The sequence below is a fragment of the Tarenaya hassleriana genome, unplaced genomic scaffold, assembly GCF_000463585.1.
Source record: "Tarenaya hassleriana unplaced genomic scaffold, ASM46358v1 Cleome28, whole genome shotgun sequence".
Classification (NCBI taxonomy): Eukaryota; Viridiplantae; Streptophyta; class Magnoliopsida; order Brassicales; family Cleomaceae; genus Tarenaya; species Tarenaya hassleriana.
In genome coordinates, this window is record NW_010966021.1 from 63,649 (window position 1) to 83,688 (window position 20,040).

The 20,040-nt window shown below is 37.4% G+C and overlaps 2 protein-coding genes across 2 annotated transcripts in view; both read right to left on the reverse strand.

Moving 5' to 3' along the window:
• The window catches only part of LOC104818101 (extensin-2-like), a 3,560-nt gene extending 3,184 nt beyond the window's left edge, over positions 1 to 376 (reverse strand). Inside the window, exon 1 of the mRNA XM_019202997.1 lies at positions 8 to 376. Within this exon, the coding sequence (XP_019058542.1) occupies positions 8 to 376 (369 nt within the window). The remainder of the gene's footprint in view (positions 1 to 7) is intronic.
• A 790-nt stretch (positions 377 to 1,166) lies between these two features.
• LOC104817656 (2S seed storage protein 5-like) lies at positions 1,167 to 1,868 on the reverse strand. Its single transcript, XM_010546907.1, has one exon. It carries the CDS (start codon positions 1,805 to 1,807, stop codon positions 1,337 to 1,339), a length of 471 nt encoding a protein of 156 aa, XP_010545209.1. The 5' UTR covers positions 1,808 to 1,868; the 3' UTR covers positions 1,167 to 1,336.
• Positions 1,869 to 20,040: the final 18,172 nt, after the last annotated feature.

The following is a 20,040-nucleotide window of genomic DNA, read 5'->3' on the forward strand; positions in this document are numbered from 1 at the left end:
TGTAAACATACGGTGGTGGTGGAGACTTGTACTCAGGTTTTGGAGATGGAGAATAGTAGGGCGGAGGCGGGGGAGAGTTATAGATGTATAGAGGTGGTGGAGATTTGTACTCGGGTTTTGGAGAAGGTGAGTAATAAGGAGGAGGTGGTGGAGATTTGTAAACGTATTGTTTAGGATGAGGCTTGTATTTAGGACCGTCTCTTCTGTATTTTAGAGGAGACGGTGGTGATTTGTAGTAGTAAGGAGATTGGTTTTTGTGAGATGGAGACGAGTATGTTGTTGTTGGTGGCGGTGGAGAAGCGTAGACGTACGGTTCATAAGAGGCCACAGCCACTGCCACCGCGCTAAACACCAACGCGTATGCCATGAGAGCCATTGTTGGCGTTCCCATTCTCATTCTCTTTCTTTTCTTGATTTCTTGATTTGCTTTTGCATCTCTTTATATACTATTCTTTTTTATTTTTATAATTCGATATATAGTTTTATTACAACCTGCATCATTCGTGGTTTGGCACTCTCTCATTGCATGTGCCCGACGTGCTTGGCGTGTTGCCCTTTCAATTTTCAGTGTCTCTCTTGTACGTACTCTCTTTGAAATGTTCTAAAGATTCTCATATGATTTTGTTGGCACGATTTGTCTTAATTTGATTTATTTCTTTTTATAATAAATAGAAACAAAAGTAGTCCAAAGATATTAAAAAAAAAACGTCTTGCCACGTCAGATTAATGAAGATAAAAGAAGATTCACATTTTCCGTTTTTTTAACTCCAAAGACACAAGTAGCCAAAAGATTGCTCCAACAAATACTAGGAGGAGATTCTCTCTTATTAATTACTTGATTACAGATTAATAATCATATAACGGCTTCTGCTTTGTATCACGCATATCACCATTAAAATCAGTAAAGATGCAAAAACAGAAAATTAATCATTTTATAATAAAAAAATATTAAAATAATAAACTATAATTTCTTATAAACTATATTAGATATTCATATATATAAATTATGATTATCTATGAAATATAATTGTCAAACGAACTTAACTATATTAATTGTTCACTTGAACAATATATGTGGAGCAAACATCAAGTCGTATATATGTCCACTTTCGAAAATAAATTTTGTTATACTGAATGCATAATTAATTCGTAATGGGATTAGAAAGTAGAGAAGACGTTAAAACGTTTTATTAAGGATGAGTGCAAGTTACATTATTTTGCTTCTAACCTCAGCATACATGCACCCACTCACACGATTAGGTGTGACGACTCAACTCCACGCCGAATTCAAAACCCTTGAAACATGCATGCATGCACGTACGTGCCGGTTTCAGGTTTAGTAAGGGGTAGCCTGGAACTGGCATTGTCCGACAGGGATGTTGCAGATGTTGGGCAAGTTCCTAGCAGCTTGGAACATCTGTCTCACCTGCTGTGGCTGGTGCTGTCCCTGGTACCTCACCTGTTGAGCCGCGTGCCTTATCACTGGGCACACGCACATGCGGTCAACTTGACGCAGCTCGTTGCAGCACTGTCGGAGGGCTGGCGTCCTCTGGTTCACGTCGTCGTCTTCAGTCACGAGCTCGATGTCATCATCGGCCGAGCCACCGCCGCGTTGGGCACGTCGGCGGATCCATTGTTGGCAAGCCCTGAGCTGCTGTTGCTGCTGGAACTCCCTCTGGCAGCGTCCTTGTGGGCCCCTCTGGTTCACGTCGTCTTCGTCGAACTCAACCACCGTGCGGTAGATGGAGGCGTTAGACAGGACGAGGAAGAGGGCAAAAGTTGCCAAGAGGACTATGAGCTTCGCCATCTTTTGTGGTGATGAAGTGCGTTTTGTCGTGTTTGCTTGTGTTTGATGCTTTTGTTTAGTGCTTTTGGTGGGTATTTATGGAGGAGGAGGGAGTTTGCATGTCGAGAACGTGTAAGAAGACATTAGAGTACTTTGGTTTTTGTCTGTATTATGTGTTGGTCTCTTTGTAAATGTGGTGTTTGCCAACCGCGGCGTTTCCTCGCATGAACGTCCATGCGTCCCTAGTCATCTGTCACAGCTCTAGTATTTTGTCTCTTTATCGAATCACATTCGAATAAGATAATTTCATATTCTGATAAAACGTATCGTAAATATATCTGTTAAATGTATCTCAAGAAAGATACAGTAACCTGCCAAGACATGGTTCGATTCGTGTGTTTTAACTCGTAAAAAACCACTTAGATTCATATAGAAACTCTCTCAAGGATTCCAAAATCAGAAAACACGGATATGAAACCGATATTCATGCAATGCAATCGCAAGTTCAGGATAGATATGGCTCGAAAAATGCATGGTTGTAGATGCTGAAGACGAGACCGAGGAATAAAGGAATGGATGAGATCTCCTCACCAACCGATTCCCTCTCGTATTGTTAAGGTTTCAGAGGGAGATCGTTAAGGTTTGGAAAGAAGCCCAAACAAATGGAAGAATTAACATTTTCGAGAAATGGTAGAAGTTTCAAGAAAAAGTAAAACATGATATTTGTCAAAGATCCACGTCACATTTGTGTTTCTCATTTTCACCCAACAAAACTACTTCACGATTTAGTTGTTCACCAAACTCGATCTCGGTTGACTCGACTCCACCACCTTATATCTCGCCGGTCTTGACTCGTTTGGACAGATCCAAGACTCCATTCGCTTCAAAACCAGTCATCTTTGTCGGTGGCGTGCTCCTTAGTGCATTTCCACACCAGAAATATTTTCGTTGCGACCGTTTCAAAAAGAAAAACAAATATGATTGATCGTATCTATAAATCGATCCAATGATTTTCAACGATATGACCGAGAACCGACTCAGACGAGCTAAAATGCCATTCGTCTCATCAGTTGGTGCGATGATGGACGTATCAACGCTGTCGATTTTTCACTAGAGAATTCATCATTGCCGATCGATGCTTATTCAAACTGTTCGAGATACGACGCGAAGCTTGACCGTGAAGATTGGCCAATGGAGACTCCAGAATGCTGACACAGAATGGTGATGGTGATGGTGGTACTTATGGAGGCTTATGAAGAAGGCTGACGACGAAGACGAGAAACTAGAGCTGGAGGAAGTGAACACCAAAGACGATGAAGACGACACTGTGTGTGGGCATGAACAACAAAAACATCCCGTCGATGATAGAGAGCGAAGCTCTGGTCCTCCTCTTGACGTCGTTCCCAACGATGTGTAGACATTTGATATTTTTAAAAATATAGTGTAATCTATTGTCAAATTAAAAATTTATGTATGAAAATGTCACATTGGATAAAATACATGTAGGAAAATGTCATTTTTTCTTCAATATACGAGGATGATGATAATAAAGATGTTTGTTTTCCAACCGCATATTATAAATGACACATCTTCATTTTTTATTTGTTGGTGTCTTCCCAAAAAGCCTCAACTTTTCTTTAAAAAATAGAGAAAATCCCAAAACGTTTACTGAACTTGGAGATAGTTGACAGATAAATACTGATCTTTTTCGACTTCCAAATAAAACATGAACTTGTAGGTCTTAACACATTTAATACCGAGCTTTTGAATTTTTGCCAAATATCCGATCGACCGTAAACGACGTTAAAGTCAATAACGGAACGCGTGACGTGGAGCTCGATTATTTCCACGTATGATAACACGTAGGATGCCGTCAGAATGAAAAATTACAAAAGGAATTGACGGGTTAACATAAACCGGATCAGACCGGTTTAATAAAATAACGGTTCATATGAGAATTTAATGTCAGGGTTTCAAAATTTCAACCCACCAAATCGGGAACGATTCTTTCCCCTCTCTCTCTCTCTCTCTCTGTTGGACCGATTCACTGTCGAGAAGAACACAAGGAAGGAGGGAACGAAGAGTTCAATCCGTTAGAGCTTATAATATCCAGGTATCATCTGAACTTTCAGATGAAAACCCTTGCAATGATGGTCGTTTTGAAGGTCTGATTGAGAGGATTTAAAAATCATTAAAGTCTAGGGTTTCAGATTTTGTTGTTGTTAAAGGGGTGTAAAAGGTTTCATTTTGAGACAAGTTGAAGAAGTTCAACCTGTTTCACTGCCCGCTGTGACTCAACCTTTGACGAGTGAATCTCGGAGATCAGGCAGGATTCGCCAAGAGCCAACGGCTGTATTCGCCAAGAGCCAACGAGATATGGATTTCTCGTGACTGGGAATGAGGAACTCATGTTATTAGAACATGACGAGCCCACCACATACCCAGAGGCAATGGCGAATTCGGACTCCGAAAAATGGCGCGAGGCTATGAAGTCTGAGATGCAATCCATATCAGACAACCAAGTATGGACTCTGGTTGATGCATCTGAAGGGATATAACCCATCGGATGCAAGTGGATCTTCAAGAAGAAGACCGACATGGATGGCAACGTGCACACGTATAAGGCACGACTTGTGGCGAAAGGATTCCGTCAAATTCATGGTATTGACTATGATGAGACCTTTTCGCCCGTAGTTATGCTGAAGTCCATCAGGATCCTACTTGCCATAGCCGCATATTACGACTATGAGATATGGCAAATGGATGTCAAGACCGCGTTCCTTAACGGAAACTTGACCGAGGATGTGTACATGACAAAACCCGAAGGTTTTGTAGATCCGAAGAACCCGAGAATGGTGTGCAAGCTTCAGAGGTCCATTTATGGACTGAAGCAGGCTTCAAGGAGCTGGAACCTTCGCTTTGATGAGACAATCAAAAAGTTTGGTTTCTCACAGAACGAAGACGAGCCATGTGTTTACAAGAAGGACAGTGGGAGCACAGTTGTATTTCTAGTGCTGTACGTGGATGACATTCTCCTAATAGGGAATGACGTTCCTACCTTGCAAGACGTTAAGTCTTGGCTAGGAACGCAGTTTTCTATGAAGGACCTAGGAGAAGCAGCCTATATTCTAGGAATAAAGATCTATAGAGATAGATCAAGGCGTCTTCTAGGATTGTGTCAGAGTACTTACATCGATAAGGTCTTGAAACGGTTCAAGATGCAAGATTCCAAGAAAGGAACCTTACCGATGAGCAGTGGCACAATTCTCTGCAAGAGTCAGTGTCCTATGACACCTGATGAGCGAGAACGCATGGACCGGATTCCATATGCTTCGACAATTGGATCCATCATGTATGCCATGCTTTGTACTCGACCGGATGTATCCTACGCGTTGAGCATTACGAGTAGATACCAGTCAGATCCAGGTGAGTCGCACTGGATCGCCGTCAAGAACATCCTGAAGTACTTGAGAAGGACTAAGGATGTGTTCTTGGTATACGGTGGGTCGGAAGACGAGCTCGCTGTAAGAGGTTACACCGATGCTAGTTTTCAGTCAGACCCGGATGACTACAGATCGCAGTCTGGCTATGTTTCCTGTTTGAACAGAGGCGCTGTTAGCTGGAAAAGTTCCAAGCAGGCGACCGTTGCAGATTCTACTACAGAAGCTGAGTATATTGCAGCGTCGGACGCAGCAAAGGAAGCTGTTTGGATCAGAAAGTTTGTTGGTGACTTGGGTGTCATTCCGAGTGCTGATAGCCCCATTGCTCTGTATTGTGACAACAATGGAGCGATCGCACAAGCGAAAGAACCCAGATCCCATCAACGATCCAAACACATACTCAGACGATTTCACCTTATCAGGGAGATCATAGACAGAGGAGACGTGCACATTTGCAGAGTGTCGACAGATGACAACATTGCCGATCCATTGACGAAGCCTCTCCCTTCGTCGAAGCATGAGGGTCATGTTAGGGATATGGATATTAGATGTTTAGCAGTTCATGATTAGAGCAAGTGGGAGATTGTTGGTTTAGTGCTCTATGATGTACTGATTATGAGCTTTGTTCAGATACATTTGATGTATTGATACTTTCTATATGTTTTTTTATGAGACTATTTTGTTCATTACATGTTCCTGCATGCTAGATCTGTTATGAAATCCATGTATCATTATGAATGATACTAAACTCCCTAGTCTTGTGTCATTATGGGAATAACGACATAATAAGACTAGTATGATGTGTGATTGATGATCACATAGATGATCATAGGTATTGGATACGATCACAATCATAGGTATTCGTTGCAGAAAGGAATACTGGACTGACCCGCATGAGATTGTCACATGGACTAGCGTCATGACTAGAATCTCATATGACGGTTCCATGATTGGATCCTAAGACCTAAGATATCTACAGAATCCAACATGAGGAGTTGCGTGCTTTGAATACGTCAAACGTCATGTGTAACAGGAGGACTATAAAGGCGTGTATCAGGTACGAAACAAATCATGTGCTGGATTGTAGATAGTCAAGACGGGATTTGTACCTCTCATAAAAGAGAGAGATATCACTGGGCCCCTCGTGTGAGCAAGACTGTAGAAATGTGTGGCCGCACTATAGACGAACGTCGTCTATTTCAGACAGTCGAACTCAGTGAACGAGAAAGCAGTCGAATCAGATAAGGTGGCTTGTCCATGCCTTATGTTCGACATATCATATCGCGATACAAAAGGATCATCAGTCGGAATCATCACTGGCTTTCGTATGATCACAAACAAACTCTATTCGAGATAGGTAGTCATAGTGTCTTGCTAGAGACCGCCTATGACTTGTATTACCGGAATGGAGATTCTGCGTTTTACTGCTATTCCGGATGAGCCTACAGGATCACACACAATAGGGATGGACAAGTACGTATGCTAAATTATCCCGATTAGGAATCCTAATTGGATTGAGATTCCTAATTGGAATAGGAATCCTAATGGGATTAGGAATCCTATTATGTATAGGAATCCTAATGAGATTAGAATTCTAATAGGTTTAGGAAACCTAATTAGATTAGGATTCCTAGTAATCTATTCCTTGTCAAATTAGGATTTTTGGAAAGTCTATATAAGGAGAATGTCTTCTAGGGTTTTAAAAAAAGAAAAAAAAGTGAAGAAGAAAAAAAAAAGAAGAAAAATAAAACCCTAAGCCTCCAAAAACCTTGCACACAAGAGAGATCGAGATCTCTAGTCCTAGCAGACAAGTTCCAAGGTGTTGGAATCCATCCCGACGTGTGGATACGTGTAGAGGGCGAGGTATTCTTCCTGCCTAGAGTGATCGGACGAACAGATCAATTGATACAGGCCCCGGATCGATTGAGGTAAGCGTTCTAACGTTTCTATGATTCAATAGTAGCATGGTTCTAGGGTTTCATTAAAAATTTTGTTTTATATCCGCTGCGCAAACCCTAGAATCGATCTCTTAGGAATTAGATTCGCTCATGAGATCCCAGGAAACCCAACAGATGATGTGTTCATGGTACAGCCGGCTGGGTTTATTGATCGTGATCGTCCCTCGTTTGTCTGTAAACTTCACAAGGCATTATATGGGCTCAAACAGGCTCCTCGGGCCTGGTTTCACGAACTCCGTCAATTCTTGCTTCATTCGGGTTTCATTAGCTCTCTCTCAGACTCATCGTTGTTCATTCTCCGTCAAGGCAGCACCATCATATATCTTCTCGTCTATGTCGACGATATCATTGTTACCGGGAATGATGCGGTGGCTGTCCAGTCCTTTATTGCTCATCTTGCAGCTCGGTTTTCCCTCAAAGACCTCGGTGATCTCTCGTACTTTCTTGGTGTCGAGGTCACTCGCACAACCCATGGTCTCCATCTTACGCAACGCCGCTACACATCAGATGTTTTATCCCGTCATAATATGGATGCTGCGAAACCCGTTCCGACGCCCTTAGCTTCAACCACTGTCCTCTCCAACAAATCTGGCTCTCACTCCTTTAGCTGATCCGTCTGCATATCGGCAAATCCTCGGCAGCTTGCAATATCTTCTATTCACACGTCCGGATATCGCATATGCCGTTAATAAACTCTCTCAGTATATGCACTCTCCTACCTCGGAACATTGGCAGGCAGTTAAACGGATACTTCGGTATGTTGGTGGCACTCGGAACATGGGTCTCTTCTTCTCATGTTCGAATTCCACAACTCTTCATGCCTTCTCTGATACCGATTGGGGCGGAGATCGTGATGATTTTGGATCCACCGGTGCCAACATTGTTTACTTGGGTCGTCATCTTGTTTCTTGGTCCTCCAAAAAGCAGCGTTCTGTAGCGAAATCCTCCACGGAAGCTGAGTACAAGTCTGTCTCGACCACTGCCTCTGAAGTCCAATGGATTGCCTCGTTACTATCTGAACTTGGATTTCCTTCGCCAACTTGCCCTGTTATCTACTGTGATAATGTGGGTGCTACTTACCTTTCGGCCAATCCGGTTTTTCATTCAAGAATGAACACTACAAGAAACATCAAAATTTGCGACAGGAAAATCTGTCGCAAATACAAAAGAATATCTGTCGCAATTACAAATTTGCGACAGATTGCGACAGAATTATTTCTGTCCGTATATTGTTGTCGCAAAAGTTTGCTGGTCGTTAATCTGTCGCAAAGTTGCGACGGACAAAATCCGAGTTTTGCGACAGAATTGCGACAGATTTTTCTGGCAAATATCTTTTTTAATATTTAAAAAAAAAACAAAAAAATCTACGTTTACTACGGATTTGCAACAGAAAAATCCGTCGCAAATATTTTGTTTAATTTAAAAAAAATATATAAAAATATATTATACATATACACATATATATGTATATTCATATACACATATACGCATATATTACACATATACACATAAATTTATATATATATACACATACACATACATTTACATATAGACATATATATACATACACATATACACATACATAAACACACATTCATACACATATATACACACATAAATTTACATACACATACATATATATTACACATGCACATAATTATACATATACACATAAATTTATATATATACACATATATTCATATACATACATTTACATATACACACATACATAAACACACATTCATACATATATATACACATATAAATCTACATACACATACATATATATACACATATACATATACATTACACACATACATAAACACACATTCATACATATTCACATATATACATACACATACATATATATATATATATATATTCACATACACATCACATAAACACACATAAACATTTAGGGAAAATAGCAAAAAAATACACCAATTTGGTTAAAACTGACACATAAATACATCAATTTATAAACTTGCCGATTAATACATCACATTGCAGTTTTTTGACAATTTCCAACAAAGACGCTGACGCCGTTATGGGTTTAAATTTTTCCGTCAGAAAACGATTATAAACTTGCCGATTAATACATCACATTGCAGTTTTTTGACAATTTCCAACAAAGACGCTGACGCCGTTATGGGTTTAAATTTTTCCGTCAGAAAACGATTACGTGGATATATGAATTTTGACACGTAAACTCCACGTCAGAAATGCAGTAAATGGTATCAGAAATGCAGTAAATGATGACCGAAAAATAAGACCCGATTTAAATAACAACCAAACCGAGTATTAACCAAATGCCACTTAAAAGGAGGTGTGTTTTATTTCCTGTCTCCAGCATCGTTCGAAAAGAGAGAGAGAGGGGGGAGAGAGAGGGGGAGAGAGACATACGCTTTGATTTTCTTTTCTTGGATCTTTTGCTTCGATATTCAAGTGAAGAGGTAAGTAAGATCTTTGATTTGGTTTTGTTTTTGTATTTGAATAATTGTGCTCAGGATTTGAAGAAAAAACCCTAAAATACAGAAAGTTAGGGTTTTCACAGATGGTTTGTTTTGTTGGGCTGTTCGTTGAATTTATTCATGTAATTGAAGGTTGTTTCAGTTGGGTTAATAGGTAATGACTAATTTTCTAGTTTTTAAGGTCTAAGTTGTTGACGAATGTTACAGATATGAGTTTGTCACAATCAAATTCAAGTTCAAGATCAGTTGGGAGAAGAGGGGAAACATATCGATGTAGAGGTGTACCGAAGATGTGTGATTGTGGAAGCTCTGTTACAATATATACATCCAGAACTGACATTAACCCAGAGAGGGTTTGTAACGACCCGAGGCCACTATGAATTGTCGAAACTGTCCTCACATAGCAACCCGGGACCTTTCAGCGTGTTTTGTCCTCACTCGCACGCATACCGAGACACTTCCCAGTAGGTCACCCATCCTGAGATTGCTCCAGAGCCAGCACGCTTAACTTTGGAGTTCTCTCGGGATAGTCAACCAAAAAGGTAGGTGCACCTTGTTGCTATGAGTAGCCCAACTAATTCTTTTATGTTATCTTAGACTGCATAGTCTCATACCTATACAGCCCTCGGATCTCTCTCATTCCGGTGTGTTCGATTCATCCCTGTACCCCATACCCAGAAGCTCGTCAGGAGCCGCCCCTTGTCCGTGCCTCTGCACCGGCGATCACTCCCCGCCCTCCTACGGTACTCTGGGTTGTCACAGGCCCACCAGCTTCCGCCTGGTTCGTCCTCGAACCACACCGTACTGGGAGAGTACCGGCTCTGATACCATTTGTAACGACCCGAGGCCGCTATGAATTGTCGAAACTGCCCTCACATAGCAACCCGGGACCTTTCAGCGTGTTTTGTCCTCACTCGCACGCATACCGAGACACTTCCTAGTAGGTCACCCATCCTGAGATTGCTCCAGAGTAAGCACGCTTAACTTTGGAGTTCTCTCGGGATAGTCAACCAAAAAGGTAGGTGCACCTTGTTGCTATGAGTAGCCCAACTAATTCTTTTATGTTATCTTAGACTGCATAGTCCCATACCTATACAGCCCTCGGATCTCTCTCATTCCGGTGTGTTCGATTCATCCCTGTACCCCCTACCCAGAAGCTCGTCAGGAGCCGCCCCTTGTCCGTGCCTCTGCACCGGCGATCACTCCCCGCCCTCCTACGGTACTCTGGGTTGTCACAGGGTTTTCTTTCGATGTTCTTCTCGGGAGGTTAAGTAGTTCAACGTTGTGTTTGACAATTTTCGTTTTGATTTTTTAATGAGTTAAATTGATAGTGTATATGTTGTGTATTAGGCTAATTGTCCGCATTTGTTCAAATGGGTGGATGAGGCGTTGGTTGAGGAGATTGAAGATTGTCGGGAGGAGCAAAAAAACTCAACGTTGAAATGAGGAAAAAAGACAAAGCTACTATGGAACAGATGAGAGACAAAGAAGATTATGGAGAGGAGTTACGGAAGCTTAAAGCTAAGATGCAGAAACTAAAGTTTGAGGTAGAAGAGTTAAAAGGTTTCAAACACAATTTGTTTGTAATTCTCGTAGTTATAATTTTGGCAATCATGTATTATTATGGTTTATTACTAGTTTGATGTATTTTGTAGCAGTGGGGTAATGTTTGGGAGAAGACAAATGTATTTTGAGTGAATGAGATAATTGTGTCAAGGGGAGAAAACAATTGCGTATGTATGGAATATTTGATAAGACCATTTTGTATGAGAAAATCTTTTGATATGTTTGGACAAATAATGGTTTGATATGTTTGGACAAATAATGGTGAAAGAATTGTTGCTGCTGAAAAATATACATTGCACAAAAAACACATACAGTTTACAGCGATCATTTGTCGAAAACATGCAAAAAGAATCTGATTTGACCATAAAACAGACAAAAGATGATGTTTAGGTACATTACAAAAGGATCTGATGTCAGGTACATTACAAACAGAAAAATGATTTAACCAAAATAGTCAAAAGATGTCCAATACGTCATGCATCCGGTTGGCTGCGAGATGTCGAGGGTCCTTGGACCTGCCTCGGAGCTTGGAAAGGACGACCGGTATGCGAAGATATGAAGTTGGCAGGTCCAGTGGCAAATTGAGTGGGCCGACTCATTTCAAGAGTCAAATGTCGACGTCGCCGGCGAATACAAGTCGCTTGAGAAGTCTGGCTGGATTGTGTTGTGATGGTAGTACCTACAATCATTGATATGTCAAGAAATGGACATGTTAGAAATGACAGAATATAAATTTACCTTGAACTGAAGTGGAACTTGAAGCCATTTGTGGTTGCTGTTGAGATTGCTCAGACGATTGTGTTTGAGGATGTTTCTACGGTCGACCACGTCGTCTCGTTTGTCGTGGCATATGTAATGGCTCATTTTTACAGCCCTTCGCATTGTGTCCGATCTGTTTACACCGACTACATGTAAACACCCGCCCATGTCTCGTCATCTTTCCAGGCCTCGTTGGAGATTCATGAGGGTCTTTCCGGCGGTGAAATTTCTTTGGTCGACCACGCTGCTTTCTGTCCACTGGTACTTCAAGGGGAGGCTTCCCTGTTTTGTGCCACATAGTTTGCCCATTTACGGGTATCAAATTATCAGAGTATGTTGCTACCCATTTGCTGGTCAAATAATATCCAGAGACAAATCTGAAAACAAAGTGAGCATTTATAAAGTAAGGTCAACACTTTTACCAAATTCTAAATATAGACAAGTGTGGGTAAATATTGAAAGAAAGATACCTGGAAATATTTTCTTCTTTCTCGTTGATGACTGAGAGAGCATGTTGGCACGGCATCCCGGTCAAATTCCATCTTCGACAAGCACACCTCTTTCCAGTAAGGTCAACACCGTACGTAATATCGAATTCCATTACTTCATACATACCTCGTCGCCCTGGAATTACAGTACAATACTTTGTCCTTTCACGAGCACTTTCTAATGCAACTACCGCCCTTGGACTGAATTCTTGATTCCATTTACTTGATTCGGCACACCTTTTTGCTATACGTTGCATTGTCTGCCTTCGTATGTCTTCTAACATATCAATCAAAGGCCTTAACCGTGCTACTTTTATGGTCCTGTTGAAACTTTCAGACAAGTTATTATGCACATCTCCACATTGTGACTCTTCTTTGAAGAATGCCTGTGCCCATTGTTCTGGACGTTGTCTCACCAATGCTTCATGTGCCATAGGGTTTTTAGCTTTCAACTCATCCATCGCTGATGCATATGTAACACTATGATAACTTGTTGCAACTTTCCAAAATAGAAGCTTCAAGTCAAGGTCCTTGAACACTTTTTTCCAATTGGCATAAACGTGACGAGCACACATACGATGTTCAGCAAGAGGTAGCTCGTTTTCAATAGCATTTATCAAACTCTGAAACACGGTAAATAATTAGTAAGTATAAAACTGTGTGTTAAGAAGTGTTTGTGAGAAGAAAGTATACCTTTTGCTTGTCGGAAAGAATTGTGATATGTTCTCCTTGTTCAAGACATAAATCGGATTTCAACTTGTATTAATCGGCAAGTTTACAAATTGATGTATTTATGTGTCAGTTTTAACCAAATTGGTGTATTTTTTTGCTATTTTCCCTAAACATTTATATATATGCATACACATTCATATTCACATTCACATACATACACAACACACATACATAAACACACACATACACATATACATACATAAACACATACACATTCGCATACACATATACATACACACATACACATAACATATTCACATTCACATATATATATACACAACACATACATATACAAATTCATATACACGATATATATACACATACCTTGGCGAATTTTGAAGAAAAACAATTTGTTGGAGAAGATTGAGATTTTTTTTAAAAACTTTCGAAGTCTGGAGGAGAAAGACGAAGTCGCATCTTTTATTAAGTGTTGCGACGGATATTGCAGTCGCAACCCATCGCAAAACGAAAAATAAACCGCGAAAATTTAAAATTTTTCATCGAAAATAGCTGAAAAAAATAAAATTTAGATTTGCGACTGAAATTTCTGTCGCAAATCCGTCGCAAAACAAAAAATAAACCGCGAAAATTTAAAATTTTTCATCAAAAAAAATAAAATAAAATTATGATTTGCGACAGAAATTTCTGTCGCAAATCTGTCGCAAATTCCAAAAATAAATAACATAAATTTAAAAATAAATAAAATTAATATTTGCGACAGAAATTTCTGTCGCAAATCTGTCGCAAATCCGTAATTTTAAAATTTCTGTCACAAATAATGTTTGGTTCTGCGACGACAACGTTTCCGTCGTATTCCGTCGCAAATTTGCGACGGATTTTGCGACTAATTGCGATGGAATAAAAATTTTCGCATTCCGTCGCAAATTCGTCGAATTCTGTCGTAATTTCTTTGCGACGGAAAAATTCCGTCGCAAATTCCGTCGTTATATTAAGATTTTTTTGTAGTGGAAACACGTCGCCATTGACTACCATTTTATTCGTGGTCTCGTCCAAGCTGAGAAATCTCGCGTCGTTCATGTATCTTCGGATGATCAACTCGCCGACGCTCTGACCAAAGCTCTACCGAAGACTCGGTTTGAACTGCTTCGTACCAAGATCGGTCTCTCTCTCGTGCCCGATCTTGCGGGGGCATGTTAGAGGATATTATTGGAGCATTCATTTGTTCCTAGTTTTTGGTTATTTAGAAATGTGTGTTCAAGGCTTGGTAATTGTTTCTAGATTTTACAAACTATTTATTTTATGTTAGACTAAGTTTTATTATGTATCATTATTATAATGTACTAGAATGTTCTTAGGAGTAGTATATATATGTGTATTCCTGTAGAATTTGCAATAACAAAAATATTCTTTTTCCTCTCTTATATCATTTTCAGTCTCTAACAAAATACATATCGAAATCTTCACATAACAAGAATGTTGTCACCAAAACTAAGTTTTAGATTTTTTTTTCCAAACAAGTTTGAGGTGTTTTATCTTCTTTTTTATAAAAAATATTCATACAGATATAGCATAATAATTTAAATTAACGAATATATAAAGGTATATTATTAAGAAAAAATTTGCCCACGTGTGTCAAATATGTCATGTCATTGGAAATCTATACATTTTTTTCCTTCTTTGCAAACTATACCTTTATATAAATTTTTGATAAAAATATCTTTACTTTATTGCTATTTTCAATATTGTCATTTCATGCTCCGAAAAATGTGCAATATGAAAAGCAGATTTTTTTGCAAACTATGTTATACAGGAGAACTGTTTTTAATCCGGAACAATTGTTTTTCATCCGCAAGAACTTGTTTTCATCCGGGAGAATTATTTTTTATCCGGAAAAATTATTTTTCATCCGGACAAAAAAAGTGTTGAACCAAAAAACAAAAGACGAGCAATAAATGAAGATCATGCTAAGCGAAATGATGAAGAAGGCTCAAACAAAATTGGTTTAGCCCATGGAGTGATGTAGGGGCATTGTTGGCATCTAAGGAAAGACTTGGACGTTGGGATATTCAAGAATAAACTAAGAATCAATTATGCATCAATCTAATCATAAACATATACACTTGCCTTACATATTCTAACGTTTACCACTTTCCTTATTCCTTAGATATGTTTTTGTCTCATTTCCTTTTATATTTTCATCTATTGTAGCTATTTAAAGCGTGTATATTCCTATTGAATAAGAAAAGAGAATACAGGAGACATGATCTCCTTGCACACTTTTTATCCTTTCTAATCTTATATTCTCAATTCTCTCTCTCTTTGTTCTTTATTCTCAAACACTATCAAATCTGATTTCCTTTAAAAAGTTCACCCAGACAAAAAATAGACTCTCTCAGACGAAAAAAACTATCCGGATGAAAAACAATTCTTCCGGACAAAAAATAGACTCTTCCGGAGGAAAAATAGTTCTCCCGGATAAAAAACAGTTCTCTCGAACAAAAAATAGACTCTTCCGAACAAAATACAACTCTCCTGGACAAAAAAACATACTCTCCCGAATGAAAACACTTGTCCCGGATGAAAAAATAGTTCTCCCGGATAACACAGTTTCCAAAAAAATCTACTTTTCATACTGCATATTTTTCGGGACGGTAAATGATAATATTGAAATTATATAATAAAATAAGAATATTTTTGTTAAAAAATTATAAAAAAATATAGTTTGCAAATAAAAAAAATAGATTTCTAATGATGTGACATATTTGTCGTAATTTACCAATTGCTCTTATTATTAAAATAAAGGTTTTATGGTTGGGGAGTAGAGTACAATAAAAACACAAATTAAATTCGGTGGGTTTAAATCGTTTTCGTATTATTTTATGCAATTACGTACGCCCATAGTTTTCTACAATTTTATTGTGTAATCATTAAAAGGTAGCTCTTTTTTTTTAATGGACTCGATATTAATCGCGTGAAGGGTGACCGCCATAACGATGTCGTGGCACGTCCCGCTGCCACAATATCAGTCGTATCAATGAAAGAGAGAATTATGTTGTAGAGAGAGAATGTAGAGAGAGAAGAAAATGGTGAATTATGCATTCTGAATTGATCGATGTACTACTCTGAGTATAAATACTCTGTTTGAATACAAACCTTCTTCTTCTAACGCAGGTTTTACTCACATATACACTTTATATACAATATACTGTAATACACAATCCGAACTCGAAACATTTCGTTTTCATCGAGATGATTACACAGTAAAGAAAATGGGCAACCCGGTACACAAAACATCCCTATTGATCGGGGATCCGGGTAAAGGTCCCACCACAAAGGTGTATTGTAGGCAAACCTTACCTTGCAGAATATTCTGCAAGAGGCTACTTCCAGACTCGAACCCGTGACCTCTAGGTCACAACGACAACACTTTAACCGGTGCAACAAGGCTCCCCTTCATTACACGTACATGAGTAAATTAATAAAAATATACTTTTAACCGGATATCATGTACCGAGATCCAAACTAATCATGGGATCGAAAACAAGACATGTAATTAGAATATACGTTCTTCTTCTCAACTTGAGATTCAAACTCAAGCGGATTATAATATACGTTCCTCTTCCCAATTTGAGATTCAAACTCGACGGAATATTGAACTATCCAAATTGGATAATTAACAAAAAAAAAAATTTTTTGTTGAAATTAACAAAAATGTTGTCGAATAGTAAATAGATATTTGGACCGACGCAAAATTCGTTTTTTAAAATGGATTTCAAGAAAAGAAATTTAGGATTTGAGTGAGGGTTTCATTTTTGTCAATAGGTGTTGTTATTTCTTTACTTGCATAAACTTGTTTACATATATAGATTATATTTCTATTTACATATTTTTATTTAGAACACAATGAAGTTAGTTATTTCACATTTGTAGTGTTAAATCTTTATTTGATGTAAACATTCCATGAGGTATAATTAAACTATTCTTTCAATTCAAAAACAGTGTTAGTATTCCAATAATCAGAAAAGTATTAACAAAAATATATTCTAAAAAAGGTTTGATCAATCAACTATATAATAAACATTTCTAAACTGTAACATGTTTGTTTTATTTTACGTAGGGTTCAAATGTTGAAAGTGTTGAAAATTATATATTTTGGAACGTTTTGGAGCAGTTATAATAATCGGTAACTATTCTCTAAGAAAAAAAATATTTTTTAATTTGTTCAAAACAATAATGCAAATGTGTGGACCGCTTCATTATAATAAGTGGTCTCTTGTTTAGATTGGTCCTGTATGGTCCTCCGACCTTTTGGATACGTGTACTGTACAGGAATCTCGTCACGCATAGACTTGGAGATATAGAGGTCCGTCCGCATTATAATTATAAGTTTATTAAAAATATTATTATTTGATATAAAAATACAAACTTTTGTTGATTTAACATCTATATATAATTAAAATTTATGTATACAATTTACATTTTTTTAATTTCGTATGTCCATATACAATCAACGCTTCAGAAATAAACGAAACTATATGCTATAGTTATAAATTATGTATAATATATTAATTGAGGCGACGAAAGTCAAGTGTAATGTGACCGTTGGAGTTGGTCTCTGTTTCATTGATGAACGGATAATGCTAATATTTATTTATTTATTTTGTCTTTAAGATAATGCATTTAATTTATAGTATTTTCAAAATTAATAAAATAGTATAGTCGTGTATGGTGTAATAGAGCCTTCGGAAGTACAAATAACTCAAGCTATGTACACATAGGACACCAGTATATAGGGGTGACCATTTCGGTTATTAACCGAATAATCGAGTCGAACCGAATCGAATAAGACATAACCGTATCCAAACCGAACGGTTATGATTTTTTTAAACCCGAAAAACCGAAACCGAAACCGAACCGAACCGAATAAAAAATAACCGAAAAACCAATAGAATAACCGATAATTTCTTTGAAAAATTGAACTTTTTACCAAAACCGAACCGAACCCGAACCGAAAAATAACCAAACCGAACCGAACCGGAATTTATATAAAAACCGAATGGTTATAGTTTTTCTATAACCGAAATAACCGAACCCGAATATAACCGAACCGAACCCGAACCGAAATCCGAATTGGCCACCCCTACCAGTTTCCCCAAGAAAAAATTATACAGTGATTTGTAATTGAAAAAAAAAATAACAAAATAGTTAGGATTATTATTATTAATCACCGAATACATTAAAATTTATAATATCATTATTTTAAGTAAATTCGATTGAATTATTTGTCGAGGAGTACGTAAGAACCTGTCATATCTCTCGACTACAAATCACTTTATATTTTCAGTATAGATCGCATTTTTTTTAAAAGAGAGATTATATCTAATTACATCCTTTTGAATTATATATAAAAAAAAAACTTCTCTTCGAATTTTATTTTAACCTTTCAAATTCAAAAATAAATAATAAAATCACCTTTTGCTATATCCAATTTTCGAATTGCGTAAGAAGTAATATTGTAGGTAGTAAATAGCAAGTAACATAAATAAATCAAACCGAACCAATCTAAACCGGTATAAACCGGAAAATTTCTAACACGCCAACCAATCGTATCACATCATTAAGAAACCAAACCGGAGTTGCGAAGCCTCAGCTGTTGGGCCTTGCTAGCAATCGGGCTTTGCCGAAGCATTGTAAGCTACTTTATTCTCCCGCTGTCTTACAATGGCACTCTTTTTTTTTTTTATAACTACAATGCCACTCTTGTTAAGATACTTTTTTTGTTATCGTTTATCAATAGAAATAATAAGACATTATACAATAAATCTCTTCACAGTTCAATTTATATCTAATTTGAAGGAAATATATCAAAAATACTTTTTAAAAAATGCTATGTGCACCCATTTGAAGTAGGGGTGGACGTTTGCACCGAACAAAAATTTTCGGTATTTTTTTTTTCGAATTGTACCGTTCAGTATAATTTTTATAGAATCGAATTTCTCATAATCGAACCGAATCTTATAAAATTTCTGAAAAATATAATTTTTTTTAAAAAAAAATCTAATTTTTTTAACAAAAACTGAAACCGAACCGTATCGGAATCGAAAACAAACCGAACCGAATAATATATAGTACTAATTTGATACGATTTTTAGAATACTGAATAAACTATTCCCGAACCGAACTGTTAAAATTCTGACCCGAATCCCAATAAACCCATCCTAATTTGAAGCGCATTTTCCTCGGCCCTCCATCAATTCTAATTTTGCCATTAGTTATTATTAAGGAAAATAAAACAATCTCAAACTTTTCAATTTTAATAAATAAATACTAAATATTTTAAATATCCAAAAAATAATGAAAATAAAAAAATTAACACAAACTAAAAAAAATAACCAAAAAATCAAAAATTTCTTTTAGAAATGGAAAAATTTATAATAAATATCGAATTCGGATCGAAACGAATCAAATGGATTTTGATTCAAATCGAAACAAATTGATCTGAATCAAATTCGTTTCAAAACGAGTCAAAACGATCGATTCGATCTGAATCTACCAAATTGATTCGAATTGAATTTCAGTCAACATAAATTGAATTTGAATCGGAATGAATCAGTTCGAATTGAAAGCGAATCGGAAAGAAACGAATTTGAATTGATCTAAATCAAAATAAATTGATCTTGAATCGGTACGAAGCGAAATGAGCAAAGAGAATCGATTGGAATAGAAACGAATCCAAATCAAATTTTAATAGAAATTAAATTCTAGATAATATGAAATATAAAACTAATGATTTAATTAGGTTTAATGGATTAAACTAATTTATATATTTTTTAATTTGGTTTGGGTTAACCTACCGATTAAATCATATAATCTAAATGG